The sequence below is a fragment of the Bos javanicus genome, chromosome 13 (assembly GCF_032452875.1).
Source record: "Bos javanicus breed banteng chromosome 13, ARS-OSU_banteng_1.0, whole genome shotgun sequence".
Lineage (NCBI taxonomy): Eukaryota > Metazoa > Chordata > Mammalia > Artiodactyla > Bovidae > Bos > Bos javanicus.
The window spans coordinates 66,045,496-66,062,887 of record NC_083880.1 but is presented as its reverse complement, the minus strand read 5'-3'; the positions used below and the strand labels follow the sequence as shown (position 1 = coordinate 66,062,887).

The 17,392-nt window shown below is 39.9% G+C and overlaps 1 protein-coding gene across 5 annotated transcripts in view; it reads left to right on the top strand.

Annotated features, from left to right (window-relative positions):
* MROH8 (maestro heat like repeat family member 8) overlaps positions 1–10,284 on the top strand; it is a 60,393-nt gene extending 50,109 nt beyond the window's left edge. For 3 of the 5 annotated variants that reach the window (XM_061437526.1, XM_061437523.1, XM_061437522.1), the window contains exons 20-24: positions 374–496; positions 1,979–2,078; positions 2,336–2,401; positions 7,027–7,198; positions 10,039–10,284. In XM_061437526.1, coding sequence (XP_061293510.1) covers positions 374–496; positions 1,979–2,078; positions 2,336–2,401; positions 7,027–7,175 — 438 coding nt within the window. In that variant the 3' untranslated portion in view covers positions 7,176–7,198; positions 10,039–10,284. Of the gene's footprint in view, positions 1–373; positions 497–1,978; positions 2,079–2,335; positions 2,402–7,026; positions 7,199–10,038 lie in introns of those variants that run through there. The other 2 variants (XM_061437524.1, XM_061437525.1) reach the window with 2 other exon arrangements.
* The last annotated feature ends 7,108 nt before the right edge of the window (positions 10,285–17,392 follow it).

The following is a 17,392-nucleotide window of genomic DNA, read 5'->3' as shown; positions in this document are numbered from 1 at the left end:
ATGGGGAGCTACTTTCCTATGCGTAGTGACAGGAGAATAACCTAGGAGCAGCGAGTAGGCATGGGAGCCCTCTCTCTAGAAGCATGGGGTAGTGGGACTCCTGCCCAAATCTCTGATCTGGGTATTACACTTGATGTTAGTAGCTCTCACTTATGCCCTCGACCAGTGGTTTCTCCATTTTCCCCAGAACCCTGTAGATTTTATGGGTTCTCTGTAGAGACTGTTTGGGAAAGTTGAAGGAAGGCACCTTGCCCTCACTTCAAACAAGATAATTCTGAGTTTATCATATTAGACTTTAGCATTTTATTTGAAGAAAGGTAATCTCAGCTAAAACATGTTTGAAAATGCTGATCTCTGATCATCCTTTTCACAGGAGAGCAGGCAAGTGCTAACTATATGTGCCCGGTTCCTGAAGTGGAAGCTGCCCCAAGCAGTGTACTGCAAAGATCCCTGGTTCATCAACCCTAGTGATGTTGCAACAATCTGCAAGTTCTTTGTATGTGAGCAATAATGGCTTTGGTAACTCCTTAATATGTTGACATGCTTATTTTTTTTCAGACATAGTTTTTAATGAAGGAATATGACATAAAGGAAACATTTCCCATCCTTCTTACATCAGCACTTGATATCTATGACCAATCTTGTTCTACGAATCCATTTTTCTGTAGTTTCCTCCCAAATGAATCAAAATTCATTTTCTCTTACCTCCCTTCCTCACCAAAAAAGCCTAGTGAACTCTTGGGAACTCCACTAACCTGACTTAGGGGCTGCAGAGTCAGGGTAATAGTACATACTCAAAAACTACTTATGGGGTGAATGGAAATGGGGTTATGTTTGGCCTTTGCAATGATCTTTAATCCTTTCTTTGGATATAGTGAATTATTTTACCCTCCATCAGAGCATCAGCCCAAGCAAGGGCTGACGTGCTGTTGTAAGCCTTGCAACACAATGGCGGCATGCCACTGGCTCTGAGAGGCCCCAGATGGCATCCTTTCTCTTTACAAACTTGAGAGAGGCTACTGTGACTCATCTTAGGGGCAGGCTTGAGCCAGAGCAGCCCAAGGAGGCCCATCCATGGTTTTCTAGACAACTGAGTCTAGAACCACTGGTATCTTATTATGAAGACTCCATGACTGACTCTTCCCAGGGATCTTCCATATGTGTAGCCATTGAGGACCCAGTAGGGCCTCCTCTGATCAGACTTACTGGCCTAGGAAGCCACACAGTGCCCTTGTGTAAGGCTTTCCACGCAGGATTATCTCTCTGACCTGCGATCAAACCTATCACAGATGCACTAATGACAGTTATTTTTGAAGCAAGAAATTCAATGCTGTTGGTTGATGAGACCACATATTGTCCATGTTAAATCATAAGTTCTATAAAGAGCAAAATCCTGTCCTCTTCTTGTCCCTGAGGTGCCTGGTAAGAGATCCACTGAGGAGTGAATTCATTCATCCAATAAGCATAACACGCTAAATGTGCAACAGGCCGCAGAGAACCCAGAAACATGCCCAAGATGAAAACTTGTAAGGGGAGCTTACAAGCTAGTGAAGGAGATTAAACCTCTGTGAAACACTGAATGGAAATGCAAGGTGGAAAATGATGTGTTGCCAAGACAGAAGGACCTGCAAAATACTCAAGAGTACAGGGTTAGGTCAGGAAGGTAAGAGCTGTCAGGGAAGAGCTATTAGGAAGGCAGAGCTCAAGACTGAGCTTAGAGACCCTAGAAGACTTACGTACAGAAAAGAAACGACAGATTAGAGGCAGTGCAGGCACAGTATGTGGGTGTGAACGAGGTATATTCAGAGGATTTAACATTGCCAAGGGCCTCGTTATTGTGGCATAATTCACTGAGCAACTGAAGTTATTTCAACCACTATACTCTGTATGTATATCTGACACAGTCCCTATGTAGTGAGGCCGATAAAATAGTGCTGCTACTTCACTCCTTCATACTCTTTTTTTTCCCCCAACTTAGGGAAAAAAATGCAAGGGGAAGGTCAACATTTTAGCCCAAACATTGATGTTCTCCAAGAATGCAAAACTTCCTATCAGAAGAGCAGCAGTCTTATTTGTAGGTACAGAGAAAATCCTTTCATTTCTACAGTCACTTTTATCCTGTGCTTTCCCAAATTGCGTTTTTGGTGTCCCCATTCTTTATGAAGATGACCTTGAAAATACTTCTTTGGAGAAGGGGGCTATGTTATCTATAGGTAACCATCAGGCACTTGGAGGAATTCAGTTTTTAGAAAATCTAATTATCAGAAAGTCAGTTGTGCCAGCTTTGTAAAACCAGATCTAGATCACAGACTCACAGACTTTATCCTGCATTTAGGGCTCTTATCGAGGTACGTGGATCACAGCGAACTTGGGACGAAGGGTACTGACTGGATAGAGGATGGTAAGTGGTAAACACTTGGACTTGGGGTACCACGTGTTTGGAAGGTACCTGAGGCAGGCTCTGTGATAGAGATGAGACTGGGAACCAGAGAGCTTGACTTTTGTTATTAAAAAAAAAAGCCCTTGGAGGCTTCAACCAAATGACAGTCTCCTTCCAGGCCAGTTCCTTCTTTAGGAAAAGACATGACCCTATTTGTCTTGGAAACTAGCTTTGATGAATGTCTCAGGGGCAATTTCTGAATTTCATCTGTCAGAAAATAAATTATGTAGAAATATTATCTTAGTAAGTTCTGATGACACCTCATGAGTACTACACAAATTGACTGCAGCCCTCTTTTCTGTAAGTGGCTATTGTCCTATAACGTGGGGGGACTTGCTAATAGAGAAGTTTTATAGTCCTGTAAGGCAGTTGTCATGTAAGTGGATTTCTACAGTTGTACAGCTTTAGGGATTTGTCATTCAGAGAATATTTATTTTCATTTAATAAATAGTCCTACAATCAGAAAGTGCCATGAAATGCTAAGTCTCACTATTCAGAAGCATGTACTTTGAGAACCAAATTAAAGTCCTGAACAATTCATTGCTTTTAAAACAAAAATATGTAACTTGTAATAGAGCCAGAAGCTGAAACTTATTTAAGAAAGATCATGCCACTTTTCTCTATGGTGCTCTACTTCCCCATAGATATCAAAAGCAAAAATGAAAAAGAAAAGTCATGTAGTTATTTTATTCTATGAGATGAGATATCACATGGTCAATTCTGGTCAATTAAAAGGAAATTATTTTCTAATCTAAAACGCTGGGGAACCAAAGTTCTTTTTCCATTCCAAATTTATTTCTCGAATATAAAAAAATGTATCTGTACAGATGATTTAAGATATGTGTGTGTGTGTGTGTGTGTGTGTGCGCACGCGCATGCTTAGTTGCTCAGTCATATCTGACTCTTTGCAACCCGGTGGACTGTAGCCCACCAGGCTCCTGTGTCCATGGAGTTTTCTAGCCAGGAATACTGGAGTGGGTTGCCATTCCTACTCCAAGGAATCTTTCTGATCCAGGGATCAAACCCACATCTCCTGTATCTCCTGCATTGACTGATGGATTCTTTACCAATGGGTCACCTGGGAAGCCCAAAGATATGTATAGGGTTGGCCAAGAAGTTCATTGAAGTTTTCCTATTACATATGGAAAAACCCAAATGAACGTTTTGGCCAACCCAAAGTGTAGATTATATATATATACATCAGAAAGAACCTTATTAAATTGCCATTTTGTAAGGCAAAAACAGTCAAATATCTGCAATCTCCCTTGGTTAAATCTAATGGAATAATCCCACCCTCTTTCTTCCCTTACAATGGCTTATCTGTCTTAGAAACAGGGTAGAACATCCTAGCACTCTTTTTTGGACAAGTTTATGTCATTTATCACAGTTAATTTTAAGCTAAATTTGAACAAAAAAATAACAAAAGTTTAAATATGAATTGAGATGAATTTCATGACAAAAATAAGTTTCAGTTCCTTTGGATTCCAAAATTGATGACTGCTCTTTCCTATGTTCTGTGGAACACATAGATCTTCATGCAAGAACTATAAAAAACCAGTTAAATATCCCATTTTTAAAATAAGCATGATGAATTTAAAGACTAAACTACTACTTAAATAAAAGCTCCAAACTATGAAAAGATCCTGAGTATTTTTGAAGTCTTGGAGAATTAGAAATTAAAAACAGACCATTTTTCTTTTTTCTTTTTTGGATTTGCCATGCCATAAGTGGGATCTTAGTTGCCTGACCAGGGATCCAACCTGTGTGCCCTGCAATGGAAGCGTGGAATCCTAACCACTGGACCACCAGGAAGTCCTCACCTTTTTCTAATATGATTCAAACACATATCCATAAAGTAAAATGATAGATATTTCTACGTAAAATTTTAAAAAACCAACTTTGAAAAATAAAGAAGCAGACAAAACTGAAAAATAGGAAATAATGTGGGAGGAGTATATTTACATTAGGATAAATGGTTAATATCCTTAAAACACGTCACTACTTCTGCCAAAGAAAAGTGGCAAGCAATGTGAATAAGTAGTTCATAGAAAACCAATAGCCAATAAATATATGAAAAATATTACTAGTAATCAAAAGTTTGTGAAATAAAACAATGATGAGATGACAGTATGTGTTTTTCTTTCAAAATGGCAAAGATTACTAGTTAATACTGAGTGTTGATGTGTTAAGGGAAAACTGATGTTAATAAACACTGGTATGAGCATAACTTTTTATAACATACTCTTTAAAAAATTTTGTTTGATGTGCTGAGTCTTAGTTGAGGCATGCAGGATCTTCAGTTGTAGCATGTGAGCTCTTAGTTGCAGCATGTGGGATCTAGTTCCCTGACCAGGGATTGAACCCAGGCATCTTGCATTGGGAGCGTGGAGTCTTAGCCACTGGACCACCAAGGAAGTTCCTGAGTATAATTTGATACAACTTTTTTATAGGGAAGTTTGGCAGTATGTATCAAAACCCTTTATTTTTATTTATTTACTAAAAATTTTTTTATTTACATGGCTGTGCTGGGCCTTAGTTGTGGCATTCAGGATCTTTAGTTACGACATGCGAACTCTGAGCTGCAGCATGTGGAATCTTTAGTTGCGGCATGTGGGATCTAGTTCCCTGACCAGGGATTGAACCCGGGCCCCCTGCACTGGCAGCACGGAGTCTTAGCCACTGGACCACCAGGGAAGTCCCTATCAAAACCCTTTAAATAAACATACACACTGACTTGTTGATTCCACCTCTAGGAAATTAAACTATGAAAGTTAGCAAAAATTGTTACAGGAATGTTCATTTAAGTGTTATTTAAAATGGGAAAAATAGGAAGCACCTAAGATTTAAAAAAATAGGAAATTAGTTAAGTAGAGTTTATCCATATTGTAGAATCATATATTTGGCCAGGAAAAATATTGTAGGAAAATGTTTAAATGACTTAGATAAATGATGATGCAATATTACTAAATAAAATAAGCAATGATTAGATAATATGTATATTATGGTTCCATCTGGACAAAAAACAGAAACATACCAGTGTAAATGAATGAATGGAAATAGACCAAAAAAGTTAACGGTGGTTTTCTCTGACAGGAGGATTTTAAGTGACTTTGATTTTCTTCTAGTGCTTGCTGCTAAGTTGCTTCAGTCGTGCCCAACTCTGTGTGACCCCATAGACGGCAGCCCACCAGGCTCCCCTGTCCCTGGGATTCTCCAGGCAAGAACACTGGAGTGGGTTGCCATTTCCTTCTCCAATGCATGAAAGTGAAAAGTGAAAGTGAAGTCGCTCAGTAGTGTCCGACCCTCAGTGACCCCATGGACTGCAGCCTTCCAGGCTCCACTGTCCATTGGATTTTCCAGGCAAGAGTACTGGAGTGGGTGCCATCGCTTTCTCCGTCTTCTAGTGCTTACATACATGTATTGTCTAAATTTTCCACACAATGAACATGTATTTCCTTTGCAATAAGAAAACATACACTAAAAATGTTAAAGAAAAATTAAAAGGAAATAATGATTTATTTAAAGACTTTTGCTCCTTGGGAAAAAAGCTATGACCAACCTAGACAGCATATTAAAAAGCAGAGACGTTACTTTGCCAACAAAGGTTCGTCTAGTCAAAGCTATGGTTTTTCCAGTAGTCATGTATGGATGTGAGTTGGACTATAAAGAAATCTGAGTGCCAAAGAATTGATGCCTTTGAACTGTGGTATTGGAGAAGACTCTTGAGAGTCCTTTGGACTGCAAGGAGATCCAACCAGTTCATCCTAAAGGAAATCAGTCCTGAATATTCATTGGAAGGACTGATGCTGAAGTTGAAACTCCAATACTTTGGCCACCTGATGCAAAGAACTGACTCACTGGAAAAGACCCTGATGAAAGATTGAAGGCAGGAGGAGAAGGGTTGACAGAGGACAAGATGGTTGGATGGCATCACCGACTCAATGGACATGAGTTTGAGCAAGCTCCAGGAGTTGGAGATGGACAGGGAAGCCTGGCATGCTGCAGTCCATGGGGTTGCAAAGAGTCGGACACGACTGAGTGACCGAACTGAACTGAATGATTTAAGAGTAACCTCAAAGACCAACGGGGCTTTCTTGGTGGCTCAGCGGGTAAAGAATCTACCTGCGATGCAGGAGACCCGGGTTTGATCCCTGGGTTGGGAAGATCCCCTAGGAGAAGGGAATGGCTACCCACTCCAGTATTCTGGCCTGGAGAATTCCGTGGACTGTATAGTCCATGAGGTTGCAAAGAGTCGGGCATGACTGATCAACTTTCACTTTCCAGGACCAACACAGGAACTCACAAATTAACAGTGTTATATGTGGTCTGCCAGGTCCATGTAACTTGAACTTGGATTACTTGGCAGTTTGATTATTGTAAAGGAGTAAAATATTTGGCAACTCAGAAACAAGTTAAGTTTTGTAAGTGAAAACTGGAATTGATCCACAAGTATACAGACTTTCACACAGAGGTTTGGAAAAAGTTAGGTCTCCGTCTCAGCTGTTCTGGGCATACTGGGTCCTTTGTGTCTGACCAGTGATCATTTCCATAGATCTTCACCTGCGATTTGTTTTCTTACCACTTAGATCTGAAAAAACTGCTGCATGACCCTGAGCCATCTCTTCGCATCATCGCCTCCCAGGCTCTATTCCGAATCCAGAAGGCGGGGGCTGAACTACATTCCAGGCAGACACTGTATGGGCTGAGGAAGCTCATAGGTTGTTTGCCTTTCTAGAAGCCCAAGGCAAGCAACACTAGGTAAAAACAAAACAAAACAAAACAAAAACGAATCCCTTCAGAAGCCCCAGAAGCACCTGGTACTCCATTAGCAAGAAACTTCCTCCACCCACTTAATCACCTCACAACATATTTTTTGCTGTCAAAACCTTTAAGGAATGGCAATATACAAGACAGAGCAGCTTCTGGTGTACCTTTGCAGAAACAGTGAAAATCTACTGAGATTCTGAGGCATGCCAGAACACCCATAAAGTTCTAGTCTTGATAAACAGGTTGAGGAAAGCTTCGAGAGATTTTCAGTGTTCATATTGCAGTGTTGGTAGTGTTGGCTCTTTTATCAAAGCTCAATCTGCTTGTCAACCATCTTAAAGTAATGACCAGTTCTTATAATTTGATGCTAGTGATGTATTTTTTTATAAAACTCCTTATGGCCTTTCTTCCTCTTTCTCTTAAAAACAAGCAAGAAGCAGTTTCTGAAGTGGTGTAATACTAAAGTATCTGATATATGTAAAGTTTCCACTCCTTACTTTCCCTCTCTTATTTTCCTGATTCCTCTCCTACAATAGCTATCAGATCCTCAAATGGTTCTAGGGTGGGAACTGTCATTTGTTGAGGACCACTGTCTGTTTTAACCTTTAACCATAGATGGAGAAAATTTTCTTACAAGTAGACATTTTCTGAGAAAGAGATTTGTTTTTACTGAGTGAATACTTTGATAAGCTGCATGTGGAAGGTTGGGACTAGATTAATTAGAGATGGTCTCTCATGGGCTAATTCCCAGGCTCTTGTTTGAGGAACCTAAGTGGAGAGCAGAGCTCAGTTATTTAAGGCAATGGAGAGGCATCCTGGAGGTGGGATGGAAAAAGAGAAAGGAAATGAGGCAACTGGCATATGAAGAAGAGATACATCCAATGGTGGATTGCATAAAGTTGTATGAATCCCTACCCCATCCCACATTCACCCCATGCCTCTGCCAAGACATCTTTAGGAATACATTTCTCCATGATTCATTGTAAGTTGGATATATTTTGAGGGATGTGACAGCCAAGGGTGGCTTCAAGAGCAAGATTCCTACTCAAGAGAGGTCTTCATATTTGGGACTAGCAGACAGGAGTTTTGAGCTAAAAGGCAGGCTCCAGCTGCCTATGGACTAACTGTTCACCCTCAAGCAGAGCTAAGAGTACACCTTGAGGGTGGCCATTGGATGCCAGCTTCAATGCATTAAGCACATTGGAGTTACGTGCACCCCTTACTGCTTTCTCTTTGGTCTCACTATGTGCCACCAACTCCACTCCCCTTTCAAACTATCCATTTTGTCAATCACACAATGAAGATAACCTCAGATATGCAGATGACACCAACCTTATGGCAGAAAGTGAAGAACTCAAAAGCCTCTTGATGAAAGTGAAAGTGGAGAGTGAAAAAGTTGGCTTAAAGCTCAACATTCAGAAAACAAAGATCATGGCATCCGGTCCCATCACTTCATGGGAAATAGATGGGGAAACAGTGGAAACAGTGTCAGACTTTATTTTTCTGGGCTCCAAAATCACTACAGATGGTGACTGCAGCCATGAAATTAAAAGATACTTACTCCTTGGAAGGAAAGTTATGACCAACCTAGACAGCATATTCAAAAGCAGAGACATTACTTTGCCAACAAAGGTTCGTCTAGTCAAGGCTATGGTTTTTCCTGTGGTCATGTATGGATGTGAGAGTTGGACTGTGAAGAAGGCTGAGCACCGAAGAATTGATGCTTTTGAACTGTGCTGTTGGAGAAGACTCTTGAGAGTCCCTTGGACTGCAAGGAGATCCAACCAGTCCATTCTGAAGGAGATCAGCCCTGGGATTTCTTTGGAAGGAATGATGCTGAAGCTGAAACTCCAGTACTTTGGCCACCTCATGCAAAGAGTTGACTCATTGCAAAAGACTCTGATGCTGGGAGGGATTGGGGGCAAGAGGAGAAGGGGACGACAGAGGATGAGATGGCTGGATGGCATCATGGACTCGATGGACGTGAGTCTGAGTGAACTCCGGGAGTTGGTGATGGACAGGGAGGCCTGGCGTGCTGCGATTCATGGGGTCGCAAAGAGTCGGGCATGACTGAGCGACTGATCTGATCTGATCTGATCTGAATGCATATTGAGTGCTTACAATAAACCAGATTCTAAGTACATTGTATGGTTAACTCTTTTAATCCTCATTACCACTCCATGTATTATTATCTCCATTTGGCAGATGGGGAAGCTAAGGGACAGAACATGAAGGTGACTTGCCCAAGGTCACACAATTAGTAAATTCACAAACTCAAGTTCTGGCTCGAAAACCCACATCCTTGGCCAGTCTGCTCTGCTCCTCTCCAGTGTGCTGTTTCCCTTCACTGTGAATAAAGATTTCCTCTACAGTTCATCTCAGTTGTTGAATTCATGCCTGAAATTCATGTAATCAAACAAATGTTGTGAAATGTTATCGAGCCTCAGATTACAAAGTTTGAACACTTCTTACCTAAAAGTTAGTGCATCTTATTTTTGCCCTCCAATGGGATCGAATGCACATGCTACAGTGTAAGGAGTGGAGTTAGAGCAAAAAGTGGTGATTATTCTTGAATATTTTCTGAGTCCTTGGTTTAATCTCATGAGCTATCTGTGTCTCACTGCAGGGAACAGATCTTTTAGATTTAGGAAGCAGTTTAGACCTCCAGTGACATATAAGAGGTTGAGTGAATCCTTCCTCTACACTCACATTTACCCTAGAGTTGCCCTCCAGGTGGTATTTTATTGCCTGAGTAATGCCACTAACAGGGAGTAGCAAGCCCAACAATGCTTATTCTATTTTATTTATGTTTATTGTGTTAAAATCCACAGAGAGAAGTATCCATTAAGAGAGGACTGCGCTTCACTCAACTACCTCAGTGGTTTGGGAAGGGCTGAAGAAGCACTTAATGGTGATTGTATGAACAAGTCTATTTATTCTAAATATCTCCATTACTTTTACATAAGGCTCTCTTCATAGATAGGTTTATGTTTTTATGGAATTTTAAAAATATACAAAATAAATATTTCTGGACACTTAATTTGTTGTAATATGTTGCATACATATTAAAAAGTTCCATACAATTAAATATCATTTTGACTTTATTTTCATCATATACTTTTCAAATGTACTGTTTGTTATCCATTACTGGCCCAACTGTGTCTTTATTATTTTATATTTTGCCTTTTTTAAAACTTTGAGTATCACTTTTCCTCCTTATACTGAGATATGTATTCTTTCTTCTTCTTATTGAAGTCTTTCAGCCAACTAAACCAAACCTACTAAACGCTGAATTTAAGCTCAGAATATGTATTAGTTGATCTTAGGAAATCCCTTTTATGGCAAGAGGGGCACAACACTAAGAAGGAAAAGAATTTCTAGGCAGTTCATGTGTTGTGACCTTAAAACTAAAGAAGTTGGTATTTCCAAGGACGTTTCCACTGCAATAGTCTTGGTGATTTTTTTAATACTTATTTTTGTATATTTATTTTTCTAAATTTGTTTTTCTATATTTATGTGGCTACACTGGATCCCACAGTGTTGCAGCATGTGGTTTTTTAGCTGCAGCCTGCAAGATCTAATTCCCTGACGAGGGACTGAAACCGGGCTCGCTGAACTGCCCCTGGACCACCAGGGAAGTGCTGTCTTGGTGATTTCTAAAGAGTTTTTGTATTGTATTACTGTCCAGATTATCATTTTAGGTCAAGACCCCTTAGAATTTATAAGTCTGGCCAACCAATTACATTGCATTTTAGTATTTTAATATGAAAAAATTTTTTTCAAACAGGTTTTAGGCCAAACACATTTCTACAACTTCCTTTGTGGTAACCTATTTTAGAGCTTTAAATAGTCTTGTCATGTTTGGGGTTTTTTTGTGTTTTTTTTTTTTAAGATTTCTAAGCCAAAATTTCTGGCAGTCATTTCCATCTCCTGCATTATTAATACAAATAATAGAAATTTTTATTAAAATAATTGAAAATCTTTTTAAATTATAAAAGGATTTTCTAACTCAGACCTTCAAAGCTTTTCTTATTTGACAGTTAATGAAACTGCCACAGCATCATGGCTGCTAAAGAACCTGTTAAGATGTTTGAAATATTAGTATCATACCACCACCTAGGTCTTATCACTGCCAAAAGTGAAATAAAAGCATGAAGCAGACATTATTAAAGTAGTCTTGTGTTGAAACAAAATCAGTTAATGATTGAATCTGAAAATAATCTCAAGATATTCATCTCTGCATCTGATTCTTTATATGAAAGCCCCAACCTCAGTGTACTTCTTTAAACTCAGGATATTAAGTCAGTTGGGGTTATTTGAAGTTAAAATACAGTATTTTTCAAAAATTCAGAAAACTGTTTAGTCTTATTACAGATTAAAGTGGTAATGCATATGTGTTCCTGTATCAGTCATGCTAAATCACTTCAGTCGTGTCCAACTCCTTGTGACCCTTTAGACAGTAGCCTGCCAGGCTCCCCTGTCCATGGGATTTTTCAAGCAAGAATACTGGAGCAGGTTGCCATTTCCTCCTCCAGGGGCTCTTCCTGACCCAGGGATTGAACCTGAGTCTCCTGTGTCTTCTGCATTGCAGATGGATTCTTTAGGCTTGAGAAGGTAATATTTGAGCAAAGACTTGAAGGAAGTGAGGGAGGTGGTTAGGCACATCTAGGGAAAGAACATTCTGGGCAGAGGAAATAGCCATTTCTAAGTCCTAAGGCTCCAGGGTCCCCTAGGCTAGTCAAGGAACCACAAGAAGGCCACTATGACCAGGGTAGGGTAAGAAAGCTGAGAGGAGCAAATGAAGACACAGGGAAGTGAAGTGACAGACCATGACAAAGAGTTGGGTTTCACTCTGAATGACATGGGGAGTCACTGAAGCATTTTCAAACTTGTGGATTTTTGCCAGTTTCAGAGTGTTTTTTTTTAATGGCTTTTCAGTGGCTTAAGTTTACATTTTCTCTTATTAGAAAAGTTGAGCATCTTTTCATGTCTAAATGCCATCTATATTTCCTTTACCTAGACTGTATTCACCCAAGAAGGAAATGGCAACCCACTCCAGTACTCTTGCCTGGAGAATCCCATGGATGGAGGAGCCTGGTGGGCTGCAGTCCTGGGGTTGCTCAGAGTCGGACACGACTGAACTACTTCACTTTCACTTTCATGAACTGGAGAAGGAAATGGCAACCCACTCCAGTGTTCTTGCCTGGAGAATGCCAAGGATGGGGAAGCCTGGTGGGATACTGTCTATGGGGTCACATAGAGTCGGACACGACTGAAGCAACATAGCAGCAGCAGCAGCAGACTGTATTCAAGTCCTTCCCCCATTTTGAGATTTGTCTTTTTCACATTGATTCATATGAGTTTTTTATACTTAAGAAATTAGCCTTTGGTCTGTTACTTTAGTAACAAATTCACTTAACACCTTAAATAGTCTATAGTCACCTGGATTTTGCATTCTTGTGTTGCATTTCAAACTTTAGACCTTGGCAAAGATATTGCAATTTTATATGAAAATTAATTCATGATTCTTCACCCCTGTGTTAAATCATATATACAGAAAAATCATTTCTGAAATAAAATGTTAAGAAGTTCCTAGAAGCAGTTTTTAATTAACTGTTTATCCATAAAAACAAGTAGTAAAAAAAGTATTTTAAGTATCACTGTATACATATGTGATGGTCTATTTATTTTATAGCATACATTTTCTTTATTTAGTTTTGGGCATAAGTTCAAAGTTTAAGATACAAAAAGATAACACACTAAAAGTAACTTTGTTCTCAGCTCACCACTTTCGAATTTCTCTTCCCTTAAGCAACTACTGCTCCCACTTTCTCATGTATCTTTCCAGACACTTTATACAGATGCACAAACTCTGTTTGCTCTAAGTGAACACATTCCCAACCTCAGTTAATCTACATTTAAGAATCAGTAATACTGATCGAGACATGACACGCATGTGGAAAGAAAGTGGATCAGAGTTGATTGTAAAGCATCCACCTGTTTCTGATGCAGTAGAAAAGCAGTCGAGGAAACAGTAGTTATTCTTGTTCTTTGTATAGAACTTTCATGTTATTTTTTTTACCTTGAAGTGTGTAATTTAGATATTATTGTTATCGCCATTTTACAGATGAGGAAACAGACTCAGAGAGGTTAAAGCCAGAGAGCACAAAATCAGTAGGTGATAGTGCTAGGACTTAGACTCAAGACTCTTGATTCCAATTCTCTGAACTTTCTTCAGTAGCTCCATAGGTAATAGCCTTAGCTGTTTTGAAGAAGAAAAGAAAAATAACTTCCCTAAATCCAATGAGGAAATTGAAACGAGGCAAAAAGCAATAGGGATAGTCTTGCTGAGACTATTTGCTATTGCCATCTCTGGGTGTAACATACATCTCTCTCATATGGCTTAATTTTTCCAACAAGACCTTCTCCTTAAAAGGCTTATACCTGGGGTGGGTTTTCACTAATGTTCAGTTTTCCAACTTTTCTGGGAATGCAATGGAGCAGGAGTTACCAAAGTATGTATAGATTGAGGAAAATAAAGTGATCCTAAGTTTTGGTTCTAGTAGAATGAAGTCAAGAAGGCAATGGCACCCCACTCCAGTACTCTTGCCTGGAAAATCCCATGGAAGGAGGAGCCTGGTAGGCTGCAGTCCATGGGGTCGCTGAGAGTCAGACGCGACTGAGGGACTTCACTTTCACTTTTCACTTTCATGCATTGGAGAAGGAAATGGCAACCCACTCCAGTGTTCTTGCCTGGAGAACCCCAGGAGCCTGGTGGGCTGTGGTCTGTGGGGTTTCACAGAGTCGGAAACGACTGAAGCGACTTAGCAGCAGCAACAGAATGAAGTCAATGTCAGGACAGTCTCTTAGAGGAAAACTTAAAAGAAAATGCTGTTCTGAAATTTCTTCTCATGACTGAACTGAGTGCCCAGGACACAGGTTTTGGTGGAGAAACCCTTAGAATGAACATTTTTAAGTTAAATTGGGCTTTTCAGTTTTTAGTTTCCTTATCTAAAGTCTGAAAGAGGTAGATAAAACATAAATTGTCCTTGTGAGCAGGGCAGGCTCTAATTTCTCTCTAAGGATCCAGCTAAAGGACCATCACTTTAGCTTTTTCTTTGAGGAACAACAGTTAAGAATGACAAGGTCAGGCCTTGCCCCTCCCCCACAACTATTAACTGCTTTTTTTTGTCTGTTAAAAGGTTAGGAGGTGAGCAGATTTTCCTAAGAGGGGCATGTGCCAACTAAGTAGTTGCTTAGGGCAGACTATCCCTGTTGCTTAGAGCAAAGCTGGGGGACAAAAAAATTTTGGAGGGGAAAGAATTACAAAATGAAATGGTCATGTTGGGGAAAATAATCAGAACTTTGTTGTACTTTCTTACACTTATTTTGGGGTTTAGAATTGTTTATATTTTGAATTATATTTGGGAGGTTGTAGATCCTAATCTTTTTAGTCTTGGAGCCTCTAAAGGTCTGAATCAGGCTCTTGACACATGCTCCAGGGAACTCTGAAATTTTAAATCCACAACTGGGAGGCTGCTAATCATACAGGTACTATGGGATTAAAATATAAACAACCTTCATGACGTATCTGGATCAGAAATGGAGAGTAAATCTATCTCACCACCCATAATTCATTTTCTAGTCAAAGAAGCTCAATTGAGTGTTAACACAGCAGGCCATTGGATAATAACGAAAAAAAAGAACCAACATGTACCCTGAGAAAAAAGCAGGGAGAGCATATTGACAAAAGGGAAGAGAGAGAAAAAAAAAAAAAAACATGAAGGTGAGGCTGGATCAATGCTTACCTACCTAAATTTGATTCAACTGGTAATAGTGAAGCCCTGAAGAGTCTTGAGAAAGAGACATGATACAAATGCTGCTTGAGAAAGACTGGACTAGTAAGTAAACATAAGATGGATTGGAAGAGAAAATATAACATGTTGAAAGACAACTAGAAATCTGGTGGAGGAGGAATCCACAAGATTTTGTGATTAGGTGTAGGGGATGAAGGAGCAGGAGAGTCAGTGATAACAAAAAGGACAGCATGGGCTGGGTTTTTTTTTTGGTGAGTTTGGCAGTCCTGTTTATTGAAAACCAATGACACAGTTAACAGTCCAAAAGAGGGGAGTGGGGGGAGAGTACAGTTTAAATCTGCTTTATTTCATAAGGGAAAGAAGGGAACTCAAGAGTATTTTCCTTTTCCTTTTATCTTGACCTCATTTCCAAAGCTTGTACTTCCTAATAGTTCATTTCAGGATAGTCTGAGAATTACCACATGGCAAAAGGAAACGTCATAGACGTGAGCGGTTAATTGAATGTAAAGAGTTACAGATCAAATGAATCAAAAGACAGGAGAGGAAAATGGGAGGTTCACATAGACAGGATAACAACGTATTGAAAATCCAAAGTTAGAGCACAGACTCACTCCGGAGGAGGAAAAAAACCCAGCATGCAGTGTTTCTCATTTTTTGTTTGGTGGATGACCTTTGAGAGAGGTGTGTCTTTTGTTTCTGGGTCATTTTCAAGCCAGCAGTGCCCCTCAGTTCAAATCTGGATGATCTGAAAGTCACAGCAAGAGAAGAATCAGTATCTTGCACATAGTAGGCATTCAGTAAACATATTTGGAATGAAGAAACGAAGGGTTTTCAGGACTTAGTGTGTGTGCATGAAGCAGAAAAACAAATCAGAATCATTCAGCTGCAAAGAAGAAATGGCCTTATGGTACATACACTGCAACTCACTGGAAACCCCACTACTGACTAAAAAGATGAAAAATGCAGCAATGACTCTCTGGTTTTCTTTGGCTTATAATTCCTGAGAGCTGTTTCCTTTTATCTTGGTTTCTTTTCAAGACCAGAATGACCCTCTGAAATTCTGATCTGGATAAAAATGATTTCTTTTCAAGACCAGAATGACCCTCTGAAATTCAGATCTGGATAAAAAAGAGATTAATGAGTTATGGCAAAGGCAAAAAACTTGAGGTCTCTCAGCTCTTATGATCTTGTCCATGACCAGCTATGAAAGCCAAGACCCCATGGGGTAGTCTTATTTTTATTCCACTTTTCTTCAAAAAATTCCAATCATGATGTCTGTGTTTAACAGAGCCAGGGATACTTCTCAACAAAGAAATATCCAAACCTTTACCACTGTCATCTCCCAATTGCATGTTGCTATTTTCTACTCACCAGAGTGCCTCTCAGGTCTGTTTAATCTAGATGTGCAGTGATAACCTTCCAGAAAAGAGCTGTGAAAAGGAAGACCAGCCTCTAGATCCCCGTCTTGGGCACCTTCTCCAGGGCCTGGCTACATTGCTGGTCTCTTTATCTTCAGTCTCTGCCTGTCCCTGATTATTCACATGCTTGTGTTTCCCAATCCTAGAAAATACCCTTCCATTTGGCTCTCCTCCACCAGACTATGTAAAGACAAGTTTTTACTTTGTATTCCAGCTTTTTGACCTTCCTTCCAGCAGCCTCTCAACCACAGTAATCTGGCTTCCACTCCCACTGTGCTAAAGACAGCTGCTTCTGGAAAAGGTTACTGAAATCATATGAAAGATAATATAGGAGGTCTTCGTTGAATTCCTCATCCTATCTGAATTCTCTGTAGTGTTGGACTCTATAGAGTACTTCTTTCCCGGCCTCTGAAATACTGCTCCTCCTCCTTATACCTTCCTGGACAGTTTTTTTTTTTTCCTCTTTTCATTCACTCCTAAAATTTTGCCTATTGCTGAAATGTTGGTACTCCTAGAGGGTCTACCCTTGAGTCTCTTCTCGTGCCAACACACTCCCTGAGTGATATAAAACTGATCCCTTAACTTCAGGTACTGCCTGAAAATTCCCAAATCTTCATGTCCAGGCTGCCTCCACTCCTGGAGCTCTTAAAAACAGATGCACAGCAGCTTAATTAGAAAACAAATGATCTAGGGACTTACCTGGCAGTCCAGTGGTTTGATCCCTGGTCGGGGAACTAAGACCCTGAATGCCAAGTGCTGCGGCAAAAAAAAAAAAAAAAAAATCCAGTACAGGAAAATCTTTATCCATTTCATCTCCACTAATCCTGACATTTCTTTGCTGAAAAATCTAATAGGAGGTGAGTCTCCATGCAGACACTACATGCCAATACCCCTTTCAGAAGATAATAAGATGGTCCTGAAGTCAGCTAGAAGAAAGCAGAGCTAGAAGT